Source organism: Tympanuchus pallidicinctus, unplaced genomic scaffold (genome assembly GCF_026119805.1).
Source record: "Tympanuchus pallidicinctus isolate F22 unplaced genomic scaffold, pur_lepc_1.0 scaffold4, whole genome shotgun sequence".
Classification (NCBI taxonomy): Eukaryota; Metazoa; Chordata; class Aves; order Galliformes; family Phasianidae; genus Tympanuchus; species Tympanuchus pallidicinctus.
In genome coordinates, this window is record NW_026294758.1 from 41008840 (window position 1) to 41036682 (window position 27843).

The 27843-nt window shown below is 37.2% G+C and overlaps 1 protein-coding gene across 2 annotated transcripts in view; it reads right to left on the reverse strand.

Moving 5' to 3' along the window:
- Nucleotides 1-27843, reverse strand: part of ADAMTSL1 (ADAMTS like 1) — a 352419-nt gene that overhangs the window by 108038 nt on the left and 216538 nt on the right. For both annotated transcript variants that reach the window (XM_052701099.1, XM_052701100.1), the window contains 4 exons: nt 24790-25026; nt 10799-10925; nt 7007-7081; nt 4456-4613 (listed from right to left, as the gene is read on the reverse strand). In XM_052701099.1, the coding sequence (XP_052557059.1) occupies nt 4456-4613; nt 7007-7081; nt 10799-10925; nt 24790-25026 (597 nt within the window). The remainder of the gene's footprint in view (nt 1-4455; nt 4614-7006; nt 7082-10798; nt 10926-24789; nt 25027-27843) is intronic.

The following is a 27843-nucleotide window of genomic DNA, read 5'->3' on the forward strand; positions in this document are numbered from 1 at the left end:
TGGACTGATTCCTGGGCAAAAGAGAAAGGTCATTCAGCCTGCTTTGATAGTGGCAGAAGGACTGTGGAGTCCCACAGAGATGCATGCTAGGACATATACTGTTAGCGAGATTCCTGAATGAATAGAATAAAGGATTGACAGTGAATTGAACAAGTTTGCTACTGAAAAAAAATTATGCATAGTAGTAAAAAGTGAAACTTTGAGAACACTTCAAAGGTCCTACTCTGCAGAACTCATTCTTTGATTAGTAGGTACTTTTCCCAGCTATGGCTGCCCAATGGAGTGTTACTTGCTTCTCATATGCCTTTTTAATGAAGTAGAGGCTATGAGGATGAGGAGTACCTTCCAAATCAACATATATGATGTGCTTATGATGTATGTTTATAGATTTACAGATTAATATATTGACATTTCATTATTTTCCTTGCTGGGATCATAAAAAGTTTATTGTAGTAGAGTCTTTCTCATGTCCCCTGGCTGAAAATCATTGGAGAGAGAAAGAACTGGTAGTATTTTAACAGCATGACATTGGTCATAACATAACATAACAGTGGAAATAGAAAAAAGGACAGATTAGGAAAATAAGGACAACCATTGTATGCACCAGGATAGATAGTTGGAGAAATTAATTGTGGTAGGATACTTCAGATTAGGAATGAGATACAGTATGATATGATATAGGTCTCAAATAGAGGAGTCACAGAGAAAAGGGAAAGGCAATAATCATTTACTGTTTCATAGACTGGGAAAACAGATGAAGTCAGTAAAATTACAACTAAGATTTAAAATAAGACATGTCCCTTATTTTACACGATGAAGTGAATTCATTGCGGAACTAAAGCACAAACTAAAACACAAACTAGACGTTGTAAAAAGGATAAATTGTCTGTAAAAGATTCCTGAAGGACTGTCTCATTTGAGTTAATAAAAATAGCTAAACAAATGCAACATAAGGACCAAGAGGGAGAATCTGCAAAATAGAGGGTAACTCTGATCTGTTTCTAGAACTTGTCTTTTCAGAAGATGAAACCAGTCCTTCTCTGAAACAGAAACACGAGTGAAGCACGCTTTTTACTTGACCTAGTACTGCAGTTCCGTAATACACAGATTAAGTGGAATGCGTAGACTAGGAGAATAATCACGTAAAGAACTATTAGATGAAATCATTTATATTGAATCAGAAACAAAGGTGAGTGTGAAACAGAAATTATACATAATTTTTGGAAGATTACTACATGGTTTCCCATGCATTTTGCCATATTTGCAGCAACAGGAGAAAAAATATAGAACTTTTCTAAATTTATCACAAGGGTTATCTAATCAAGATAAATAAACTTTAAGTTGCCTTTTAGGCTTGTCATTATGTGTGGGGCCTGACCTAGAAATTATTACAAAAGTTGTATTATTTTTGGAAATTGGAAAACTACACTATAGGTTTTACAAAAAAAAAAAGTACTGAAATGAAACACAGATTGATGAAAGCCAGTTGTGCAGGCCTTGTTGAAGAGTTACTTCCTGCAGTTTTCATTCTAGAGAAATGACCTTAGCAAGTGACAAGAAGTAATATAGTTTTATGATGAAATGACCATATTCCAGTGGGCTATCCCATGGTTCAGCAAAGTTCTTAGGTCATTTTCCGCTGAAGACAGATAATATAACTTAGCAGCAATTAAGCTTTTAGCTCTCATTATTTCTGTTCACAAAGACTGAATTTTAGCTCATAAAAGAGACATCCTAACCCTAATCTATCAGTGTTTGCAGGACTAGTTCCTTCAACATTTTTCTTTCATTAAGCGAGGTAAATCACTCCTTGTTCAAAAGATATTATTTAATCCAGTCCTGGCCCTAGCCATGGAGTCCAAAAGCATCTGCTAGCTTGCATGTACCTGTGTGATCTCCTACATGCCCTTGCAGGTCCCAGGAAGTCTAAACTAAGCCCCCGTATGTTTTTTGATTGCTAACCTAGACTCTAATCAAATGAACCTCTTTCACCAGTACTTTATGCTTGTCTGAACCACAACTGAAATAAGAGTTAAATGGATGGGACTAGTGTTCATTGTAATTCCACATCCAGTTTTGACCTTTATCTTAACTACGGTTTGTTGGACAACTAGCAGCAAAATCCTAGTCTCAGCAGTAGCTCTGCTTAAGACAGTCAAAACTATCTCTGAAATAGGCAGACATCCTTAGAACCAGCACAAAATATAGCGAGGTAGCCTCTTTTGGCGGAAGACCTTAACCAACACTTAACCAACATAGGGCTAGGACACTAACTACTTCGATGTAGATCATAACACAAACCCTAACAGCCTGTGCTTTGCCAACCCTAACTCTTCCCTGGCAATCCCTGTTTCAGCAATCCTCTACCTCAAGAGGTTCAAATTCACAGTGCTGGTTGTTTAAATAATCAGTCAGTGATTTATACTGTCGTCTGTAGACCCCGTCTGACAGTTTTAATTCACTCTGCAGATATGTAAAAGGAAGTGATGACTCCATGATTCTCTATTTTCTGTCTGAATCAGATTGTACAGACAGAAGAAGCTTTTCAGGACAGACATATGAGTATGTGACCTTGGTAAAAACACAGATTGATAGCAGTTCTGACAGAGAAATGCAAGACTCATTAAGTGATATTTCTACTCTGTTCTCTAGGCCACACTGTCAGCCAGCAAGACTTCCAAGTGAAACTGAACTTCATTTCACCAACATTTTATGAAAACCGATAATTTTTAATGGAAAAAACAACAACAACAACAAAAAACACCTTCATAAAAAAAAAAAGAGCCGATGTTTTATTAAATTGTTTTTACTATTTACACCTCCTGTGAAAAGACTATAAGGTGTATAGCACACAAAGTCAAGAATTTTAGCAGATATACAATTCAGATCCTGCAAGAGCAGCATGAAGAATCTTCTTGCAATTTTAAAGCATTCTACGTTACAAATAAACTACAAATCTACTTTTGAGTTGTTTCCAGGTATACTTGACCTCACTGGATGAGAACATTCGGATTAAATAAAAAAGAATGAACAACAGTGATTCTGCAGATAACGACACTCAAATCACAGCTCTGATCCAGCCACAAATTCATCTAGATCTGTTTACATAAAAACTATTTTTCAGGCAAGTAGATCTTCAGACCAAAAATATCCTGCTAGTACTACAGTAAAGCCTTTCATCTAATTTTTCAGTACTTTACCTTGTTTTGATAGAGAAGGATTTGCTTCAAGGAATAAAGCTATTTCCCCCTCTCATACAAGAGACCAGTGTAAACACCAGAATCACAGTCCTGCCCCCCTGATAACATTTCAGTGCCTCTGGTCCACAGCAACAGGTATGCTTTAACTAAGCAGGCAGTCTTAATCCATAGCTGCACAAGTAATGAAAAGTAAGCAGCACTGTTTACATCACTATTTTTCAATATCTGGGTATAATCTGTAGTACAGTATTTTGGATATTTTGAGGTGATCAGCCTATGTTTTATTGAAGCATGGTCATTCTGAATTGAAGTAAAAAGACTGCATTCTTCAGGTCAGGCTCTCTCTGAGAACTAGTCCTGATAATTTCTGCTTGATTTTTGTGCTGCTATCATACCAAGAGGGGTAAAGGACAGTCCACAGGGCTCTGCTCACACTCAAAATGATAAATTCTATGCTCAGCCAAATCCCATGAACTACTGAATTTTGCAGTTTACTGTTCAAACTGCTAGCTGCCATCATCTTTAGGTTAAAGCAAATATCATCTACCTCTGGGGCCCATGGTAAAAACCTATGTAGTCCTGGACATGATATAAGTTTTACAGTTTTACAGCTGAAATCCTTCAGGTTCTTTGGACCTACTGGAAAAGAATTTATTTTATTGTAATTCCCAATTGTTCATTTTTGTATGTGTTTTCCTACGGAATGTGTGCATTGCTTCCAGCAATGTGTTTTATATTACCTGGAAGAATAGAAATGGTCTAATGGGAGGAAACAATTTGATTCTTATTACCAATGAAACACAAAGCAGAACTCTGAAATGACACAATGACTTTCCTATCAAAGTCACCCCGTTTACTTTGGAAGTTGGGGATCCCATTCTCCACTCTCTAATAGTCTTTTATGTAATTACCCTGGTATAAATCCCACAAATTATGGACAAAAATAATGGACTTTCTTTCTTTTTGTCATAAACTAAACAAACTGCATACAATCTCTAAAGTAATCTGACATTTCTTGCAGTGAGTTCATCTTGGTCTCTTCTCTGAGAGTGTTCAATGAAGCTTTCATCAGATAATTAGTTATGAAGAATTACAAACAGAATTCAATAACCAAACTGGATTTGGCTTTGTGGGAAATATCTACTGGAAAATTAAACAAAATAAAATAAAATAAAATTCTTATCTCTCTACTAAATCTTGTGTTGTTTGTCATTTTATATTGCTTTAAGAAGCACATTTGGTTGATGACCCTCACCTTGATAGTGAAGTCTGCAGTGAGAGGCCCAGATATTTTCAGTATCTCTTTGTCTGGAAACTTCTGGAAGTCAATGCTGGAATTGTCCACAATGAAGGAACCTGTGGAGCTGAGGTTGTTTTCACCCTTAACACCATGGAGAGTCTTAGTTTCCAAATCTGACAAATGCAAACAAATTAACAAGAATCCAGAGCATTATAATTCGAAACAACAGTAACTGAGAACAGAATAAATAAATAAAAATTGTAGGGTAATGATGTAGATTTTCTTCTTAAATTAGCGATTACATAAATCATTTCTGAAATGGAAATTAATAATCACAATGCGGACCTGGTCCATCATCAAGTTTACCTCCCCATCAAGTTCAGAGTACTCCCTAAAGCATGTCCACCAATAAGCTGTTTTGTATAATTATTCAAAGTGAAGGTGCATTTTGTAATGAAAAGCTGTAATCCTTTCAAATGTATTTGTGAAGTTATACACAAAATTTTCTAGATGGGGCCATACTATTAATCTGTGATGGAACAATATTTTGTGAGAGTTTAAATGGGAGAAATAATTTCATCAGCATGTATTAAGTTGTCAATTAGAAGGAAAAGAAGATAACAGCAGTAATTAAGCTGGTTTCCAGGATGGGTCATGGGAATTAACTCAAGAAGGATGTTGCCGAGGCAGTCAGTAAGAATTTGCTCCATATTAATGAATTCCTTGGTTTTCAGGAAGACTAGTCTCTTGCTTTGTGACACACTTGGCTTTATAGTTATTTCTGGACAGGACTGCATGCATCAGGGATAAAGATGGTTTTAAGACTTGTGTATATGTAATTGGCCTCCTGTTGACTTCTCCCACAACCAAAGTTCATGGGGCAAAATACTCCCATCCCCAAATAGACTGTAGCTCATACATATATAAAATCCTTCGATGGTTGAACTGAAAGATTCATGGAGACATCTGAAACAAGAAAGAGACGTATCTGGACTTATTCATGTTTACAGAGAGCAGTTCATCTAAATCTTAAGCAATGACTCAGGCAGACCTTGCTGATTCAAATCTTATTTGTCCTGAAACGTGATATGGCCTGAGTGCAGACAGCTTTAGGTTAGAATGTCCTGCATTCTCATCTCTCTCTAAGCTGTCTTACAGGTCAATTTCACAAGGGAAAAAAAAATAAAAGCAGAAAAAAAGGAATTTTTTTCTACCTAGGAAGAGAATGTCTATACCAAGAAAAAAGAGAGGGGAGAAAATAAGAATGCAAACCGTTTACTGGGATAGTAATAGCAGCCATACTGGAAGAGTGCTGGTGTGCCCAGAGGTCTACTTAAAACTGAAGTACATGCAAATCTTTGAAGAAAAACATTACATATTTTTTCTTAATTTATGAACTGTAATTTTCTGATCATTATTCATAGCTTTAAATCAAAACAATCATTAAAGGATTATGGCATTTTTATTGCTTTCTCAACACAAGCACTGTACACTGAGCAGTACAGAAAAACCACCCCTTATCTTTCCACTCTGAGTAAGTACTTTGGGCAAAAGAAGTCTGGGAATGATTTTGTGATTTTGCTGACTCTCATGATTGTATTTACACTGATAAGCAGATAGGGCTCTGACTGGTCCTTGCTGCAGAAAAGGCATTATTGAGTTTTGGAAAAGGAGAAAGGCAGTCCTATTTGCCTGACAATAATTTGTACTTCTGAGATGTTACGCAGTACTGTCCCAAGGCATTGGTTTGTGGCTTTTTTTTTTTTTTTCCTTACAGCAAATCCCTTTTACTAACATTACTGTGTTTGCTGCCAATGAAAAAAAAAGAGCAGTTTGTGAATAGCTACTGCATTGGAAAGTAAGAGTTTCTTTTGCAGGGAGTTTCTATCCAGGAAAGAAAAGGATTTGCCTTCAGCTCTTCCTGCACACTCTCAAATACTTAAACTGTTCTCCCAGAGGGGCTTCTGCGATGCACAGCTCCATGTCAGGCAAAGTAGGGAAAATGTGTTATAGCTACCAAATGATGGGCTAGCAGCAGTCAAGGGGCTTCACTCTCTGGAGCAACATCACTCCTAAAGTGCATGGTCTGACATCTACATGCTGCTGTTGATCTTCTCACTGTAATTTTCTCTGTCTGTGTATCTACTGGAGTGAAAGAGATTATCATAACAGAAACATGTGTTAAAGTCATGAGCAGCTGATGGCTAAGCTCGGCTGTAGGGAAGCTTATACTTTACTGTCCTCAATATTTCTTCACTCTGTGGGATATATTTTATTAATTTTAAACAAAGGAACTTGGCACCAAGTGAGCCAGCCAAAGGATAAGCAAACAGAAATGATGGAAAAATTATCAAGGAGAAAAGGATTCTGAAATGTTGGCCAGGCTTTGCTCTGAAATTAGCATGCATCAGTGATGTAACTGGGTCCAGGGAGAGCTTCTGAGGGCAGGACTCACCCCTGTGTCGAAATCATTGATTTCAGAGAGGGAAACCAGACACCACACTATAAACAGAGCACTGCGGGTTTGCAAGGCTTTCTTAAACAAATGCACACTTTTTCTACTTACATAAATGATCGGGTCCTTTCAGCACGAGGCGAATATGTCTGCTTCCATAGGGAATAGCAACCACTGTATCGACCACTGTGGGGAAGGTAAAAATTCATGAAGTAAACAAACAGAAATTCCCATCAGTTTTCAAATAAATTGTGAAATAGAAGCCTAAAAAAAAAATCAGAAAACAGTGTCTGAAATAAGTTAAAAAAAAAAACCTCTACAAATTTCTGAAACAGAATCCTGCTCTTAAACATCACTAAAAATCTTCTACTTTGAGGAACTCAAGTGCATTGATTTCCTTTATTCTCAACTCATTTACAACTATTTCAAAAGTAACAAATAGCTATCTATTTCACCATGACTCCACTTAAGATCCTTCCAAGTCCTTAACAGGTTGTTGTAGTGAAGCAGGGAAGCATAAGTTTATTTTGATATTCAACAAAACTGTCCTTCCCTTCAGCTTTCCCAGCTGGAATCTACAGCTTCTCCATGACCCATTGCCCATGCTCCATGGCAGTCTCCAACTGCTCACATATGCCTTCTCTTTCACATCTTTTATGACAATGACTAGAATTATTATAATTCTGCTTCTCTTTCTACCTCACTAACAGAAAGCCCCTGAAAAACAGAGGCCAATTAGACTGTCATGTCTTAGAGCAAGATCTTGTACCTATGGGTATTTGAGATCTTTGTAGCTTTGTAAACTGAGAGTGAACTAGCTGCTCAGTACATGCTGTTGTGAAAGCTGATTTGGCCAGCATTTCTTAAAATTTAGCAACCTTTGTAATATTCTGAGGGAAGACAGGAGAAGGTGTGACATGATGTTAGAAAAGATTCCAAATTCTAAGCTAGGCTACTGGACTGGATGCCCAGAGGACACTGACCTGGTCTAATCTGCTGATTTAGACTGTCTCTTCTCTTTTCCCTGTCCTTTCTGTCTCCTTCTATTACTACAAATTGGGACAAAAAACATGCATGACTAACAGATTTTTTGGGGCGGTGGTACATGTGAGAAGAACTACGCCTCTTTCACTATCTGTTTGTAAGAACTGTACTCACATTTGTATCACATAATCCATAAAAGTGCATGGTGGTGAAGCAGGGAAGTTTATTTTAATATTTAATCAAACTCCATTTTGAAAATCTGATCTGTTATCTTTGCTCAACTTATCAAATGCCTCCTAAGACTTCCGAAGCAGCGTGGTTAAACTCTCCTCAGCACAGTTTGTGCTGTTATCACAGTAATGAACAAAAACATACATCTTTCATTTTAATACAGATTTCAAATTTTATTTTTGAGAAAACAAGCATTCAAGTCTGGCAGAATTTACTAAATGCTAATACTCTACTGTTTATTTTATTGCTGCCACTTTGGCACTGATATTCAAGATGGTACCAAGTAAGATAAATGGCTTTAATCCAATCTGGGGTGAAAAAAAAGCAACAAACATAAATATATCATCTCCTTGCTGTATATATCATGTTTATTAGAATGAAATATTGGAAAAACAATAATTCTGCTTTTTCAGAAAATGTGTTAATTGCCTTCTTACAAACCTTTGTTAAAAACAGGACTTTATTATTATTTAATGGTCTCTCAGTCTTAAGCTCTGTGCTCAAGAGTTAACAACTCAGTGTTACAGTAAAATCAGGAATTTTAAGGGTCATGCAAGCTTGTATATCATATATTCCTTCAATGTCTCTTTTGCCTCTGTGTGCTACTAGAACTATACTTCACCTAATCTTGTTGTTGCTGTGCATGTGAAATCCTAGCCCACTTTATGTGAAAAGGAATGCTCAGTGAGATTTCTGCTTATCATTGTGCTTCCTGTTTTCACAAAACAGAAGCAGTGGGGGCTTAGGGGTAATTTCCTGAGGAGGCAGATTGTGGAGCTGCTATGTGGAACACTCTGGGGAAAAGGTGTGAAGTATGTTAGCGGGGAGTTGGCTTCCTCCAGAAAAGATATAGGGAAGAAAGGAGGAGTCCCATATAACTGAGAGCACAGTGGTCTGGAGCTGTGAAAAAGATGAAGGGATCTAAGCAAATGTTATGTCAGGCACATGAATCAGGTATCCTGAGAGATAAATTTCTTCTTTTAGATCCTGAACTTGAATTTGGTCCAAATAAACCTATCAATTCCCTTGGTAAAAGTGTATTTTTATTTTATTTTTACTTTTCTGTTACTATTGATGCTGAATGTAAAGCCAGAATTGCATCTATTTTTGACAACTATGGCAAAAGTGATCTGATAAATATTTATTCAGCTTTCAGCAACTTCTGTAATTCAATTCCAAAGTAATCTTATTTAGTAGAAGAAAAGAAGGGAAGGGAAGGGAAGGGAAAGGAAGGGAAGGGAAAGGGAAAGGGAAAGGGAAAGGGAAGGGAAAGGGAAAGGGAAAGGAAAAGGGAAAGGGAAAGGGAAAGGGAAGGGAAAGGGAAAGGGAAAGGGAAAGGAAAAGGGAAAGGGAAAGGGAAAGGGAAAGGGAAAGGGAAAGGGAAAGGGAAAGGGAAAGGGAAAGGGAAAGGGAAAGGGAAAGGGAAAGGGAAAGGGAAAGGGAAAGGGAAAGGGAAAGGGAAAGGGAAAGGGAAAGGGAAAGGGAAAGGGAAAGGGAAAGGGAAAGGGAAAGGGAAAGGGAAAGGGAAAGAGAGGGGGGAGGGGGAGGGAAAGGGAAAGAGAGGGGGGAGGGGGAGGGGAGGGGAGGAAAAATACATGCATCTTTACAGAAAGTATAATGCCACATAGTGTGCTTTCAATCTGATTATCTACTTCATTTCTGCACAATGATTTTTGAAAGCAAATCCACAATGCATTCTCTGAGATTTTTTTCACATTTCTCTCCCTCTAAGACTACGCCCTCTGCTCTTCTACTTACATAACATTCTTTAATAGCAAATGAGTGGGACTGAGGACTGTATTTTTTTAACCTGTGAGTACTGTGCATAACATATTAGTGCCTTTATTAGTAGTAGAAAAGAAAGGAACAGTATTTTACTACAAAGCAAAAATAACAAATTATAAATTATTTTTGAAGGATAAGACATTTGCTGAAAAAATCTTCAAATACTATCAAATCTCAAGCAGCCTGGAGATTTCTAAATCTGTTAGTGCACACTGGAGAAACAGCTATAGTGACATGAAATTCCATTCCTAAATCTATGCAAATTACTCCTTTGTCCACAAAAGTTCAGCTTTGTCCCAGAAAAAAAATACCCAAACCTCTTATGAGGATTATGTTCCCTCCCCTCCCTCCCCTCCCCCTCCCTTCCCCTCCCCTCCCCTCCCCTCCCCTCCCCTTTTTCTTCCTTTTCCTTTTCCTTTTCTTTCCTTTTCTTTCTTTCCTTTTTTTTTTTTTTTTAAATTACTTATTTATTTATTTTTGGTGCGTGTGTGTGTCTATGTGTGTGTGTGTGGATGGTAATACCATCCCTGTTCAGTATTTCTTTTTTGCTCTGTGGGCAGGATAAGATACTCTTTAGTACAGCATGGACTGGGCTCTACTCAGCCAGCTAATACAGCCTTAGCAGGGTGCTGAACCAGCTCTCTCTTTCTCTGGCTTATTCCAGGGTAGTGAAATGAAACAGGGAATACATTGGTGATGGCTCTCCACAACAATCTATCCATTTCCTCAGTTATAGTGTGAGCAACCATTAATTCTTCCCTGAACAGGGAAGAAATGATGAGTACATCTAGCCTAATCATGATCATTCAACTGCCTGATGAAGAGTAGAGTGAAAGATACATGCTAGAAATATATATTTTAGTAAGAAGTGAAGATGGCACTTTACCAGAAGGAACAGCTTACTTTTATTTGCTGAGAGCTGGGATTTATACTGGCCTCGAACCAGCCGGCAGGTGGACCCATCACCATTGCAGACCCCACAGTTATCTTCTTTGACAGTGCTTCCCAGCTGGCGGTCACAGCCAACGATCTGGCAAGATAGAAAGACGTGCAGTTCAAAATAGGCATCTACTTACTGACTGCTTGATCCATCTCTGCTACTAATTACCACCAAGTTTCTCTCTCAGAATCCCTAGAGAGCCATAGGGTACATTAGCAATGAAAGAGGCTGAGCAAATCTGGCTGGAAGTTTCAGACATAAGATAGTGAGCAGGTTAGTACTCAATAGCTTTTGCAGTACAGAGAAAGAAAGCAGCATTGTTGGTTGTTTTGGTTTTTTTTTTACTTGCATAGTCAACAGTTCGCAGTCAGGGTCCACCAGAAAATATGCTTCCAGTTTCAAAGAGAAATATCTCTGAAGTAGGTAAGAAGACAGAGACTCGGAGAGCAGATGGATAAAACAAATGAGCAACACAGAGCAACAAAGATTAATGATAGTAACATGTCTGAGATCTCAGAGAAATTTTACCTGCTATACAGTTGGAAAGACCATGTGGTTTTAATTATGTTTGATAATAATCCCATTCCACACAGTCCAAGCCTGCATTCAGACTTTATTTAAGAACTGATTAAAGAAGAACGAATGTTTAAAACAAAAGAACTCAGAATCAGACGCTGAAACTGGTTTTACATTTACGTGTAAATTGTTTTGTTCAAAATTCTAAAACTTGAATAGATAATCTAGGCCTCTAATTTCCCAAATTTATATAGACCCTAGGTGAATGAAATATAACTTTATGATTAAATACATTTGAAACTAAATAAATGGGATATAAACTTATTTTGCATATTACTAATATAAGTTTCTTGTTTGAATTCTGTTCTGTTGGATGCAAGTTATAAATTTTACACATAAATAGATGAAATGCAAGAAATTAAGCAAGTTCATACAGTTTATAATTATCTTTATACATATCAGAAAATAGAAAGCCTGCTAGCATTCTGGCATTTCATTGCAAAGTAAGCAATGAAAAAATAATTATATAAATTCTGCTTCTAAGAAGTTTGTGCTAAAACTCTTAACCAGAGAGAATATATATACACAGGGAATTTAAAATAAAGTGCATATTTCAACTTTAAAATTTCCTGCATCTGTGAACTTCAGATAAAATCAGAGAGCTGAGTCTTAGAAACACTTATGAGCATACGGGGTACTTAATCTCCAGGCTCTTAAAATCTGCATGTGTAACTTGCGTACTCAAACATTCAGACTAACTTCTCTTATTTGTGCAAATCTGTGAGAGCACAATTGGAGATCACTGCTACAGCCCACTGTACTTGTGGTTTTGACAACTCCTCTGCATTTTCCTGTAAAATGTAAGCTTAAATTATACTTGGTATTTCCTTTTAGCAAATTCTATTCCCATTTCTAACATCACTATTATTTACTAGTGATACAATAACATTTTCAGTTATCTATCACATTGATATCATATTTAATTGAATTTCAAACTGTAGGTTTGACTTTTCCCAATTTTACTCATTTGGGACTGGGTCAACAGTCCCGTTCTTCTACCTTAAGTTATAAGGTCTCCAGAGGAATTAATTGAGGCTAAGGGAATAATAGTCATGCAAAAATGATACATTTCTCTAAAAAACTGTTCACACCAAGACTGCAGGAGATACTTTACCATATTAAAACCACTGTGGTACATTATGCTGAGGTAGCTGAACCAAAGTTAAGATTATCTTGATTGTGACTACTCCATTCAAATCTTCCAGTTACAGGTATATATGTAATCCATCAGGGATATAATGTAAGATTTACTTTTCTGAATATCATACAAGAAGTGAATCATGTTTTTCATAGAGAGAATGATTTGCTTTATTTTCATGAATGTTTCTGTAAAGAAAATATTATTTGTGTGGCCTGTAAACAGTCTGACACTAAGCCACCAACTCAGATGACTTTCCTTCAAGTGCATTATTAGTTCACTAGCACTTTGAGTGAGAAGAGTTCTCCTGAAGACAACAGATATCAACAGAAAGGCCAAAATTCCTTTCCATACCTGTCCATAACACAGTTTATATTCATTCAGTGATTCAGTCCAGAATGATGTCCAAATCTACGTGCTCTTACCCATTTTGAAAAGAACATGTGAATTGCCTGGATGTAAAAACAGCTGGACATGAAACTCAGGTGTGAGCCTTTACGACATTAAAGGCTTTTTAGCTTTCTGAATCATCAACTCACACATTACCATGGTCTGTGCTCGGATTAAAGTTTATTCATAAATCGATCTATTTTAGGCTAGGTCACAACCAGTACATTTAACCACTAGGAAAATCTCAGATGTTAAACAAAGTTATACTGAGGTTCACTGTTCTTTTTGAAACAAATATCCACTCTTCAAGGCATAAAAATCCTTATTTTATGGAAAATATTGTATTTCAAATGCAAGTATTAAACAAAATGGAGATTTCTTGTGAACATCAAAATTTAAATAGTAGGTACAGAACATGAGCGTCTTCCTGTGCTTTGTAAAATCTCTCAAATAACTGTATACTTTCAGAAACTTTGATAAAATGAAATAAATTTACTTCTGCCCTAGGGTTTATGGGCAGATTTTTAGTTAGCACCATTAGATTATCTATCCTAGTAGATATCCAAAGCTCTGGAAATATGTATTGTATTTTCGTAAAAAAATCTTTATGAGTGATTAGCTGAACTAATGCCTGAAATAAAAATATATTAAAAATCCAACTTTAAAACTTCCCCACTCATGGCTTTTTTTTTTTTTTTTTTTTCCATTGACTATTAAGGCAAATCCTTTTTCAGTCATTTGGAGAGGATTACACCCAGCAAAAGGCTTAGTAATATTTGCAATGGATTCCTAGGTGCTTCAGAATCAAAAACATTACTTCAAATCTCTTATATTGCTTCCTAGTAACTCTTACAAGAAAGCAGTGTATAGGCTGCACTCTTATGAAAATAAAGTGAGACAGAGAAAAGTTAAAGTACTATTTATGACGGGAATAAGAACATGTCTCTATGAACACTGAATCAGAAAGGAAGGCAGAGCTGTTTCTTGCAACATCTTCTCACGGTATGAACAAAACATAGAAAATAGGTTTTGGAATGGATGATGCTCAAGATACAGCACACTGGGTGAGATCCTCCTGTCAGAAAAAGTAGGTTAACTTAAGCAGCAGAACTAGAAAAGCCTACATTTCTTGCAGACCACTGACCTATTAATAAATTTGACTAGGAGTTGTTGAAGCCTCATCATGAAAAGAAGCTCCAGGAAGATACTGCTGGGTTAGTAGGCAAAGAAGCAAATAGGGATATTGTGCCTTCAGTCCACAGCTCAGATCAATGACTTCGTGGACACAGATTGAAATAAATCCTGACATTTGTGAATCAAAAGTCTGAGGAATATTTTACTCCCTGAAAAGCTTTGAAATGTCAAATTCTCATCTGAGTTTGAAACTGGAACCAATGTTGAAATTTTGAAGTTTCAGTGGGATGGAAACTTCCTTTTCCAGTGCATTCTAGTCTTAATCTTAATATATCCTGGGGCGTTTAGGGAAATGAAACATTTTTCGATCCATAAAGTGCCGGGAAGAAAGCCCCCATCAGGAACAAAAATGGATTACTACAACCCATTGTGTCTAGAAATGTTCTGAAGTAAGCAGTTTTCATACTCATTTTTATTACACTTTACTCTTCTTCCACTTTAAGCAGAGTAATGAAGCACAGACTTTCCACACTGAAATCTTTGGAGTTTCAGACAGTCAAAGTGTGGTCAGAGGCTTGAACAGCAGATTGTTACCGCACAAAATGTCAGAAGCAGCTCCGTTCAGTTCCCTGACAGCCTAACCCAAACCCTATTAAAATAAAGTAAATACACCTATAAGTCCAAAAGACTTTGGATGAAGCTTTTACGTACTTCTAAAGGTGCTCCCATTAAGCTGTGGTTAAATGCCCAAACAGCAGTGAAGCTGATGAAGCAGAGCTCTGGAGATCTCAGGCTTTTCATGGTGTGTGAAGGATGTCAATACTACAGTGAGGAAATTACAGGATGGCAACAGCTCCCTGACCAGTTCTTGATCATCTCATCCTATGAGAGTGTATATTCTCAAGTGAGCTGATTTCTATTCTCCTTATGGGTTTACATAAAAAAGTTAGCAACAAAAAGCCAGAATAATAACAGCTAATCCTCAGCTGGCTGAGCCTGTATTGTTTTCTGGCATAAGGTACCACAGCTCAGCTCAGAGGTAAAGATTCCATATTACATTTTATGCTGAAGTCCCACACTACATGCTGACTTTGATTCTCCCCCATTCCCAGTTTTACTCTGCTGACAGCCAGTAAGTTGGCAAAATAAAAAAGCAAGGATATTTCTGACTCCTGGGTACAGAAATAAATTAATTTTTACAGGACTTGTTTTACAGAAAAAAAAAAGTTACAGAAAAAAAAGTTATCAAGTTAACAGAACTGCTTATGTACAGTTTAAAGGCTTTCAACTGAAAGTCCAATGACAGAGAGATTGGAACAAATTCACAAAGTGCATGCATGAATGTTACGCGTGTATGTGTTCCCCTTCTGGACTTGAACTTTGCCTCAGTTCAGTAGATTTTTCCAGAAATAAAACTGGACCAGCAATGACAGGTTCTGCTTCAGCCCTGCTAGCCTGGAAATGCCCTGAAGTAAGAAGTTTTCATAATCATTTCTATTCAGTATTAAGAAACCCTAGGCAGGAAATAATGTAATAAAGCAAGCTTGCAAATCTAGCCAATTATAAATAAATCTCTCTGTTTTTCAAAGGGCATGTCTGCAGTTCAAACAGAAGTAGTTCTGAGAATCTGAGAAAAACAAAGTTGCCCTTCATATCCATACTAATGTGGGGCTCAATCTAAGAATTGTGTAGACTGTCACTGCTCAGCTGAAAAAAGTTTTGGATTTGAGCCACTGTTTCAGCTGGGTCCAAAACACCATTTTACAATCAGAGCGAAGAGCTGTTGTACTCTTTAAATTATTGTGGAGAGAACAAGCTCCAGGCTGTATGGCAAGCTGGAACCAGACTGGTGTCTGTGATATAGGGATTCTCAGCCCCTATTGCAGATTTTCCTGCCTTTTGGTCCACCTATACGTTGTGCTGACAGTTCCTACCCTCACTATTTACCTAGTACAGCTTGCCTCTGTACTTGATGCCATTCACAGGCATGCTGTTGTGCAGCATCAAGGCCCAGGCTGGATCCTCCTATGTCACACACAGTTTTGTTGCCATCATAGCACAGACAGCAACTATAACTGAAGACTGCAGGATGAGGTTCACAGTGGCAAGGCAATTCATAACTGTGCTTGTAGAAATAGGCCCAGTGACATATGCAATCAATGTACTTGTTTGGCACATGAGCCAAGTACAACTTACAACTGTTCAGGCAGCATAAACAAACTCTGATCACTGATCAGTAGCCAAGTTTTTTAAAAATAATACCTTACTTTTCTGACTGAGATCTACCATCCTGCACAATAAGCATGTGGCTGGCCAACTCAGTAATTCGGCGGAATGATCTGCAATCCTGTCTGGTATCTACCCCATCAGCCTAGCATTTCAGGCCAGTCACAGCTCTCTGCTATTGCTATTTTTAAACCTAGATGATGACCTTAATGGAACATCACCCCACCAGCATGTTTAACACAATGCATGAGCCACTGAATTTAGTGATTCAACCATAGCCCTAAAAGCACACAGGTAGCAGACACCTAACAGCAGAAAGATCTCAAGGGAAATGCCTATTTCTCAGATTCCCTCAGGGAAAAGAACAAATTTAACCTCATTCTGAAACCACCCATGATTTAAAAAGAAGTAATTAAATCCATTTAAAAGCTGGAATTTCTAAATGAGGATTTATAGATACATTAAAATCTTGGATGTGTGAACAAGGCAACTCCTATCCTTATAGGCAAATTTCATTATAAGTAATTTTCCTACGTAAAAAAAGATTGAATTTTACAGATTTGGTCGTATATAAACAACCAATTTACTGTTTGGGCCAACATAAGAGAGCTCTCAAACTTGGAAACAAAGCCATATCTAGTTTGTTCTCTGATGGTATAGAAATCCAGAGTCTGTCATTCTGCAAAAAGCAATGTTTAAACAGAGTTAAGATCAAAGAGTTTATAGACAGATGACAAGAGAAAACCTGTCACATAAGAAAAGTATTTTGTGATTATTTGTCTTCCCTGATCCATCTCACTCAGATTTCTCTGTGTTTTTGTTGAAGTGGGTTCATTTGCCAAAGTAAGAATGAATTTATGTGCGCCCATGCTGTCACTGAGGAGGAGAACAAAAAACCCTGGTTTATTCTAAGTAGTAGTGCTTTATCGCAGTAAAGTGAAATACTTGATTTTCTATAAAAGACTAACACATATAATCTGAATGGATAGTATATTTAGCATTTCCAAGGGAAATGTTTGCCAGGTTTTGTGAAAGAGAGTGAGAATACTACAGCATAAGATGATTGTGAAGGCCATCATAAATCTAAACTAATTAAGGGAATTCTCCTTAAGTGTTCTTAAGTATCTCTAAGCATCAGAATGAGTTCTTAAGAAATGAAAAGCAAATTCTGTGAAGTCTGTGTTCTGGACCCACTATCAGTGGACTCCCAGACTATGAAGCACTAAAATCTAAAAGCACTTAATTGGCTCTTGTGGCCCATCATGTTTGACTGTCATCCTTTGTTAGCTCTTGCACAATCTCATGGCATGCTTGATACTGACGCTCAGACTTCTTTTCTGTTGGGTGCACAATCTTCATATTCAGACTTCCTTTGTTGAGGAGCCTTGACTCTGTTGGGCTGGATAAATGATCTAGTTGCATGGTACTAACAGAGATTCAGCATGGGCTTTCTGGTGCTTCAGGCAGTTATGTCATCTGTGCTATCAAGGGATAGATAGACTTCACCTACTGATCTAATATTTTAGAGACTCCCAAACCACTGCTGAAACTGCTCAGTCTACATGGCATTCCAGCCTGCTTCTCAGTGAGGGAAGAGTCACAATAAGACTCACACAGTGCCAGCGGAATGACAGTGGAGACTACTTAACAGGCCTGCAGCCTCACACTTTACCAGATCTTCATGACAACTGGAAGACTTGTCAGTGTCTTCAGCAAAAAACGTGTTTCGGTTTTGGTGGAGATTCTCAAAACAGCCCTGCCAGTGGACATCCTGCCATCTTCACGTAGCTTTAATCCTCCTATGTCACTCCACGCACCTCAGGATTTTAGGTGCGCTAAGGAGATACACAAACAGACAGCTTTGTGATATTTGCAGCAGGTCTTCAAATAGCTCTTTCAAATTCCTCTTTTTTTCTTTTTCTTTTTGTAAACCCCCAAATTATCGTATGCTTTGCCTTGGCAAAGGCAGGTGTGTGCTGTTGATGAAGCACACTATTCACATTAGACAGTTAGTCTCCTTTGGAGTAATAACAGGTATTGTTTCTGCTGAAATAATAGAATAAAATGTCTCTGCAGTGTTGCCAATCTCTCTTGGACCATAAAGTGGAAAACAGATAGCTCAGGGCTGGGGAGAGAACTTCTAATAATGTAAATGCAGATTCTTTCACACAGTAAACATACCCACCTCCTTGCCATTCTCTGCCACAAAAATGTGGTTACCTGGCATGACAGCAATATAAGCATTTGGCTATTACACTTGTGAGTTCTACATCCCACTCATTTTTGTGTGCTGGAATAACATCATGCTACTTTTCTAATCTCAGAATAATGGTACTTATGAACAAAACAAAATTCAGATTTGCTATTCACATAATATGAGATGGAGAGTATAAGACAAAATCAGACAAAAATCTCAAACAGCTGTTGAGCTCATAAGTAGCTGCCATCAGAACCCAACTTTCTGAACAGAAGGGAGCTAGGTTTCAGTACACTCCAAACAAAATACAGATTCATTTTAGCATTTACATCCAGGAGTTTTGTGCAGACAACAGAAACTGCAAAGCCATTATCAGGCCAAAAGGCTGGGCTAAGCTGAAAGAAAACTCAGAACTTTTCCTGTTATAATGTCTGCTGCATGTATGGGAAAAAATAGCCATCCTTTTTGCCTAAATAATACAGTAATTATTACAACTTTTTCATGTTTCTTTGTGAGTTCTTACAGCTTAGAAAAGAAAAAAAATGACAGCTATAAACAGGCCAGAAATAGCTGAATGCAGAAGACTGAAATCCCGGCAACATTTAAATACCTAGACTTTTTTCCCCAGTTCTTTCCTTTGTTTTAACCTGACTTCTGTGATAGCCTTGGCAGACAAAAAAGATCATTAGTGGAAGATGCTATGGGGGGAGACTGAATGCTTATAAATGAATATACAATATATGACTGTTTGCAGAGAACTAATGGCATAAAAGCCATTCATTTCTTGACACTGCCATCAAAAGGGCAAATGATGGGTACTTTCAGTCTCCTTGAAACTAAAGCAGCAGCACAGGTAAGAATCTTGTTTTGGAATTCCTCTCTGTAAGAATTTTCAGTTAGATAATATGCCACATTAAAATGCAGAAAAATTGAATCTTGCCTGAGTAATAATCTGATCCCCACTGCTATTGGTAGCAGGTGTGGATGAGCATAGTCACTAAAATTAGAGCAATGAATTTTGCATGGTTTAAAAATGCTGGCTTTTTTCCTCTTAGGCAGGAGATAATTCTGGTCTTCTTCCTCAAACCTGGAATTGCCTTGAAGTATTCTATACTTTAAAAAAGAAGGAAGAGAAAGTTATTAAAATAACAAAGATATACGTGGAGAAGCCAATTTAAAATTGTTAGGAGTAAGTAAGAAAATTTCTCATTTGAAAAATGGTTGCTCAAACTCTGTCATATATGGCTTCAAGATAAAACACCCGAAAGAGGAAAACAATGCTTAAAAATTTATTCCCGTTTTTTTCTTAGTTTTTGTTTTGTTTTAAAAATAAAGAACAAAGGTGAAATGTAAAAACAAAAACAAACAAACAAACAAAAAAAACCACAACCATCCAGTCTCTTTAGAGAAGAGAAATTCATATTTAGGTAGTATATCAGACAAGACACTGACAAGTTGCATGGCTACTGAACTGTCAGAGCTATGTCAACTGCCCTTTCCCAAGAAGCATACATAATGCCAAACCAGCAACTACACAACCTCTCCCATATACTAGCTCTGCAAATAAAGTAAACATCTTTTCAGGAATGTCTAACCATAATCTTTAGTCAATCAAGGATTTAGTTATACACCTTCTAATTCGACATTCAAACATGGCTTTCTTTTTCTGAATATCATCTTCTGAATATAACTGGCAAGAGACTAGTGCTTAGAGACTTCAGTTAAATACGCAGTAGTTAAGAAAAGGGCCACAGCTTGGCCATTAAGCTACTGGCAATTTTAAAGCTCCAAACAACATGAAAAATTAGAAGATAAAACATGTGAGATGGATATTGTAATTTCTAAATCTTGTGAACAAATACATATTTGCCAATAAGAGTGAAAACAAGCATCTTTTAGGGAAAGAATGCTGAAGTACACAAAAGCCTTTGAAACTAACTCTTTCACCATTCATAACTTCAGAAACAGCTTCTGAGAATGGAACAGGCCATGGCCCAGGGCAATCCTAGATATGTATACGGACTGAGAGAAGAATTCCTTGAGAGAATCCATGCAGAGATGGAATTAGGGGCCTGGAAGATGAAGAAGCTAACAAGAGCCACTAGTGTGTTCTAACAGCCCGAAAGACCAATAGTATTTTGGGCTGCATCAAAAGAAGGGTGGCCAGTAGGCCAATGGATGTGAGTGTCCTTGTGAGGCCACATCTGAACTACTGCATCCATCTCTTTGGCTCACAACAGTTGAAAGATATGAAGCTTTTGGAGAGGGCCCAGAGGAGGCCAGAAAGATGACTGGAGCACCTCTGCTATGAAGACAAGATGAGGGAGCTTGGCTTGTTTAGTCTGGAGAAGAGAAAGGTCCAGGGAAACCGCGTTGCAACTTTCCAGTATTGAAAAGTTTATAAACAGGAGTGAGACTCTTTTTACATAGGTAGATGTGGAGACCTCATTGCGATGTTCCAGTACTTGAAGGGAGCATTTAAACAGGAAGGGGAACAGCTGCTTACAAGTGATAGGTCAAGGAGGGAATGATTTTAAACTGAGAAGGAGGAGGTTTAGGTTAGATATTAAGAGGAAGTTTTTCACACAGAGGGTGGTGAAGCACTGGAACAGGTTGCCCAATGAGGTTGTGGATGCCCCATCCCTGGAGGCATTCAAGGCCAGGCTGAATGTGGCTCTGGGCTGCCTGGTCCAGTGGTTGGCAACCCTGCCCATGGTAGAGGCCTTGGAACTAGAAGATCATTATGGTACTTTTCAACCCAGGCCATTCTACGATTCTTTGATTCTATGTAAGCGGAAGCTATAGACTGATCTTAACGTCACTTATGCTAATAGAGGATTCTTGTATAGAATCTAATTGAACAGACAATTAGATACAGAACAGTTAAATATTTAATAAAATGTTCTGGCAGAACTACATTCAATTCCTTCTCTATAGCTAAATATATTATAAGAAAATCATAGCTAGGGGATGTAATCAGAACATACCATGGAAGTCTATATGCTTCTCTGTAATAAAGATTCGGTCAAGTCAATACAAGGACCTGTGAATCAGTATGAGTCCACTATGTAGCCTGCAGCTACCCTTGCAAGCGCACAGAAATAAGGCCACAATTTGTTTCCTTTATTCCTTTAGATTTTATATTCCTTTAGAATTTATATGATTATATAAGATTCCTTTAGAATTTATATGTATTCATTTGCAGGAAGAAGCTTATTCACGTGAACATTATAGATCACAGATAGAACAATCTAGATTCTAAAAGAAATTGGAGACTATCTGTCTTTATTCTTCTATAATTCTGTTTCACATTGTCTTAAGAGACCTTTTATGGAGGCCAGTGTTGTTTCCAAAAAAGGTTCACAATTCCTTCTGCGAAATTTTATATCCATTACCTTTCTGGACTGCCTTGTTATATGACGTGTTAATGGGATAGGCATGAAAGCATCTACTGTCTTAATGCACACAATAAGTGCAAATCTAGTTATGAATTTTCTAATGCAATACCGCTACTGTCATAAAAATCTGTTTGGCTACCAGGGAGGCACTATGATAAGAAGACTTTGAGGTACTTTAATGTAATACATCAAAAATTTATTCACTGTGAGGAGTGAAGTAGTATGAGCTTTTTTTGTTTGTTTGTTTACTTTTTAGTCATCTTCAAAAAATGATGCAGTATTTCTAAGTGTCTTTACACTTAGAAAATAGTGCACTCAGTGCACTTTACAGTGCTGATGGTGAAACTGAATGCAATAAAATACCATTCTACCTTTTTGCAGTATGTAATAAAAGGCTACTTCAGCCGAAATTCCTTAGGCACATAACAGTTAACAGTTTTTGTATGTTTATCTTCAAAATACCTATCTAAGTAAGAAGTAGATCACATTCACAGATGTGAGTGTAGTCAGCCTCAACCTTCCAAGAGTAAGAAGTGTCATGAGAATGCAAATTTATTTGTTTTAGTAGTGAATTATTTTCTTGGAAATCTTGTCTCTGAATTGGAGAGATGTGGATTTAACAGATGAACCACTTGCTGGATGAGAAATAGGCTGGATGGTCAAGAGAACTGTGGTTAATGGTTCAATGTCCAAGTGGAGACCAGTGATGAGTGGTGTTCTTCAGGGGTTGATATCGGTGCATCTTTGACAGCAAAGTGGACAGTGGGACTGAATGAACCCTCAGTGTGATTACAAACTGTGTGGTGCAGTTGATGTGCTGCAGGGAAGGGATCTTGATAGGCTTGAGAAGTAGGCCCATGTGAACCTTATGAAGTTCAACGAGTCCAAGTGCAATGATGTCTTGCACTCAGATCAGGGCATTCCCAAGAAAACAAACAAAAAAAAAAACAGGCTAAGCAGCAGACAGATTGAGAAGAGCCTTGAGGAGAAGGACTTGGAAATGTTGGTTGATAAGAAGCTCAGTATGACCTGGCAATGTGCCCATCCAGCCCAGAAAGCTAATCGTGTCCTGGGCCACTCCACAAAGGACTTATCACTGCCAGGTCAATGGGAGATGATTTTTCCCTCTACTCTACTCTTGTGAGATCCTACTTGCAATATTGTGTTCAGCTCTGGAATCTCCAACATAAGAAGAATGTTGACCTGTTGCAGCAAGTCCAGAGAAGGACCACAAGGATGATTAAATGTCTGGAGCACTTCTTCTATGAAGAGTGGCTGAAAGAGTTGATGTTGCTCATCACAGAGAAAGATGGCTTCAAGGAGACCTTACAGCAGCCATCCATTCTTGGCACTTTTTACAAGGGCATGTAGTGACAGGACATGAGGTAACAGCATTAGACTACAGGAGAATGGATTTAGATTAGATGCAAAGAAGAAATTCTTCGCTTTTGATGGTGGTAGGGCACTGGAACCAGGTTGCCCACAGAAGTTATGGATGTCCCATTCTTGGAAGTATCCAAGGCCAGGTTGGATAGACCTTTGAGCAGCCTGATCTAGTGGAAGGGCCGATGACCATGCCAAGGATGTTGGAACTAGATGATCTTTAAGTATTCTTTCAGTCCAAGCAGTTCTGTGACTCTACAATTGATTCTATGATTCTATGATTCTATCATTCTGTGTATGATTCTGTGATATCTGAACCAAAATAACAATCAGCCTGACATGCAGCCTGAATGAGCTACTCCTAATTTCCTAACTTGTATAAGAGTATATTACTTCCCCACATAACTTTCTCTGTCAAATTTTAGAAGATTAATAAAACAAAACAAAACAAAAACAAAAACATTGAAATGTGTCCATTTCATTGAAGCAATTGAATTTTTCAAAAACTTGTATGATCAAGTAAAGAGATTATTCCCTTTTTAAGATCTTAAATAAGATTAATGGAATAAGTGGATACTCCATTTACTGCAAGCTAACTTCTGGTTCATAGCAGAAAATCAAGTAGAAAGGAAGTGGAGATAGGTTTCCAAAGACAAAAAACATAGCTGAAAGTACTCTAGAAAGCCAACATATCAAATCTACATATATTTCAAGTAAAATGGGCATTGGAATGTCCTAGACTTTGTCTTTTTCAATATTAAGGTGTGTTCAGTATTAAACAGAGATGGTGCAAATGTCCTCCTTTACATTACTCTGCTGCCTATATGCAGTTCAAGAGACTAAACTATGATGTACACAAATTCAAAACAATGACAATATATAAATAAAAGCAACATGTAAGTAAAAGGTAATATAAAAGCAATTCAGAGACAGGAAGAAAACAAATTAGGATTAGTAAACTGGATGAATGATCTCTAGACTTTTATGCACTCTTGAATTGAAGGGTTAAAATGTAACGAAGAAAGAAACTGAGCCCAAAGATGTGTAGTAGCTTGCTCAGTCAGGTATCAAAACAACGGCAGATTTTCCGGTTTAGAACTTCAACTACTACTATGTTGTTAGTGTCTTAAGTGAAGCTTCAAACAACATAATTTCCTGGAAACTTGGAAAGCTTTTGTATATAAAAATCAAAAGCTGAAAATATTTCTTAGAATACTTTCAAACTAGATCTGTTACTGAAGCTAACTAGAAAACTGTTCAAAAATGAAGAACACATTCCTCCGAAAAACCCAGGAACACTCATCAAGTGAGAAAGTAACTTTTGATCTTTGAGTTTGTACACTGATTTTGCAGATTTACGTCAAACAAGATAACAGAAAAAAGCACAAGATTAAAATGGATGACTAAAAAGAAGAACCCCCAAATGGTATAGCTATGGAGAAGAAGAGAGCACATAAATAGAACTGAGGGAAAAATTCATTAAGAATAATGGCAGAATAGAGCTCTTCTTACTTGGCACAAGCCGCTGATGCACATATCCAGGGATTCAGTGTAGCATCGGGTCCCATCCAAAACCTTTGGTGCCAGTTCTACAACCAAAGCTGCTCCTCTGGCCTGGCACTTCAGCGAGCATGGGTTGTCAGGATCGTTAGAGACAGGAAGCCACTCATAAAACTGTCCCTGATACTTGACATCGTTATGAGCTGAGCACTGCTGAGCACGAAAATCACCTGCTTCTGGAGGACAGTCCTGCAGAAAAAGAGGAAAAGGTCAGTGATTCTACTCAGGAGAGCTGGTCATAGCGTTGTACAGCTGGCTGGACTTCACAGTTGCCACATATACTGAGTTTTTATGTTTAGAATAAATAACATTGAAATAAAAGAGACAGTTACAGCTACACGTTATTCAAATGTATAATTATGCCTTTCTTTTTTCTCTCCAAGTAAGTATGAAAACAACATCAAGACTATTGTTTGTTTGCTTATGCTTTCTTTTTTTTTTTTTTTTTTTCTTCACTTTTGTGATCTAAATCAGTTGGTAGGGAAAAAGGAATAAGAAAAATGCAATATGTATTTGTAATTCTTTAACACAACAGAGGCAAAGATTTCATAACTGTCATAATTAGCAACTTCTTATGATCTTACACTAAAAAGCCCCCTTGTTAATACCTTGAGAGGTTTGAAACATGTAACTTGACTCTGCACCGAGTACTCCTGATATAAAAACAAAAAAATAAACAAACAGTGACTACTCAGACTGCTTGATGTCTCCCATTAGTTTCTCTCCCTGAAGTTAGAATGTGATGTTTTTCTAAAGTACAAATATTTTCTTGTCAGTCTCTGAGGAGAGTAAGAACTTCAAAATCATGAAACTTCAGATAGAATAAATGTAAGTTCTTTTTATTTCATTTCCAGTTTTTGATCCTTAAGGACTGATATTTTCAAGAACCAAAAAGGCTAGAGATTAGTTTTTATTTTATTTTAGAAAAAACCTGAAATCTGAGATAAATGCATACCTAGCACCTGCTCTTTTGTTACAGTTCCTATGATGGTGTTTACCCTAAACCTTAGCTGCTGTATTCCTGTTATTATATGAGGATTCAGGTTTTTTCTAAAATAAAATAAAAGAAAATAATACAAAATAACAGGAATGCATTTGTCTCAGATTATTAAGGTCACAAAGTACTCCACCTTCCTCTTATAAGGAAATCTTCCCCTTGTGAAATGAATGCTTGCTATAACTTTGCTTAAGAATGGGAGATGCAATAAATGTTCATTACAGACTTGAAGGAAGGAATGCTAAAATATTTATGTAAATTGCTTCAAAAGTAATGTTTCTATTTATTTCCATGGAAAACTACAACAGATACAAACAACACAATAACACTATTTGATAGAGCAAATTCTCAGCAAAAAAATACAATTTTTTTCAACACAGTTATCACAATCAGTGATGTATTTTCCTCAGTGATGAGCAAGAGATTGCATGCCATGCTTGTAAAAAATCTGAACCAGTAGAGGTGACCCACTGTCATCACTGCTGTAATGCACAATCCACTACCTCACTGTGCTCACATCCACTGTTTGGTCTCCATAAATTTTCAGCAAGCATCAATAAATATCAATGGGTGCAAATTTTTTTCCACATGGAGAAATTCAATTACATAACTTTGCTACATACACATGTACATGTCAGATGCCATTTTCTATGACTGCCCCTCTGCTGCCATCTTTTACATTACAACATATAATGGAATACTGGTGGGAACATTAAACCTCTATGCTATAACACCAACATTCACCCTGATGCTGTAGGCCAACGTAATAGGAAAAGAGGCATTACTTTCAGAGCAGCTCTCAAACAACTAGACAATATCCTTAAAAAATTTCTGTATTTTTGTCCTCTGAATAATGACTTCACCCTATAAAAATTGTATTATCTTTAATGACAAACTAATTTACCTCTCATCTGCATCCTCTCAATTAGGAAAATCTTACTGCTATTCAGGTAAAATAACTTTTCTGAGATTTAAATGGTAGCCTCACATTTTTTTTCCTACCATTTCCTGTTTCTTTAAGCTGTAGTTTTCAATAACAATGACATGGGGATTGCATATCACTCTATTACATTAAAGGATCACTGTTTTATATTGAAGTCTAAAATAAAATCTGTCTAAAAAATCAAATTTCTAAATCTTATCTTGAAGGAAACTGGTAACATTTTCACTATGAATGTATTGTTTAAAATCTTCACTATGAATGTATTGTTTGTATACCTTTAGCCTTCCATTCACTAAGTAGTGGGTAGGTGGTTGTATCCATTATGTTTGAATATTGAATAATGTTGGATCACACCGTTCTAAACATTTCTCATGATGAACTATACACAAATAAAAGTCATGGCTTTAAGCCATAGACTTTCAGCAGATTAATTTGCTTTCTAGAGAGTGAGCAAATTTTCGGATAATTTGCTCTGTTTCTAGTGTTTTAGAGCTTGAGCTTGATGGGTCAAGTTCTAGTCAAAGTTCTGGCCTTTAAGGACAAGAAAATAGTGTTCTTGCTATAAAGTGTATTAAGAAAAAGATTTGAGCCAAACTTTCCTCTTGAAAAGTATGTATCAAAGAGCAATAACGTAGAATTCATTCATTCTCTTTGGAAGTTGATATTGAAAGTCCAATGTCAGTGGGAGAACTTAGGCAGTACACATCTTTTCTATTCATATGTTGTGGAAGATTTAAAAAGGAGAAAACTGGTGAATATACTTCACCACGATTCTTAAATCACTGGAATAAAGAAATCAATGAATATACAGTGAACAAATATACAGGTACTGTCTCAGATCTGTAATCTAGGCAAACTGCTAAAAAACAACAACCTTTAGACAAGGGCTGCAAGTGAAGAGACCGGAAGAATAGGTGTTGATTTCATTATTCCTCCATAGCAGTGTGTATTGGGTTTACATGGAAAGTTTTGTGTCAGAGAGGCTGCCAGGTTGGCCCCTGCAAGCAGAGCCCAGCACTGCCCCATATCAGATTGGAGCCAGCTCCTGTTGCTCCAAAAGGGACCC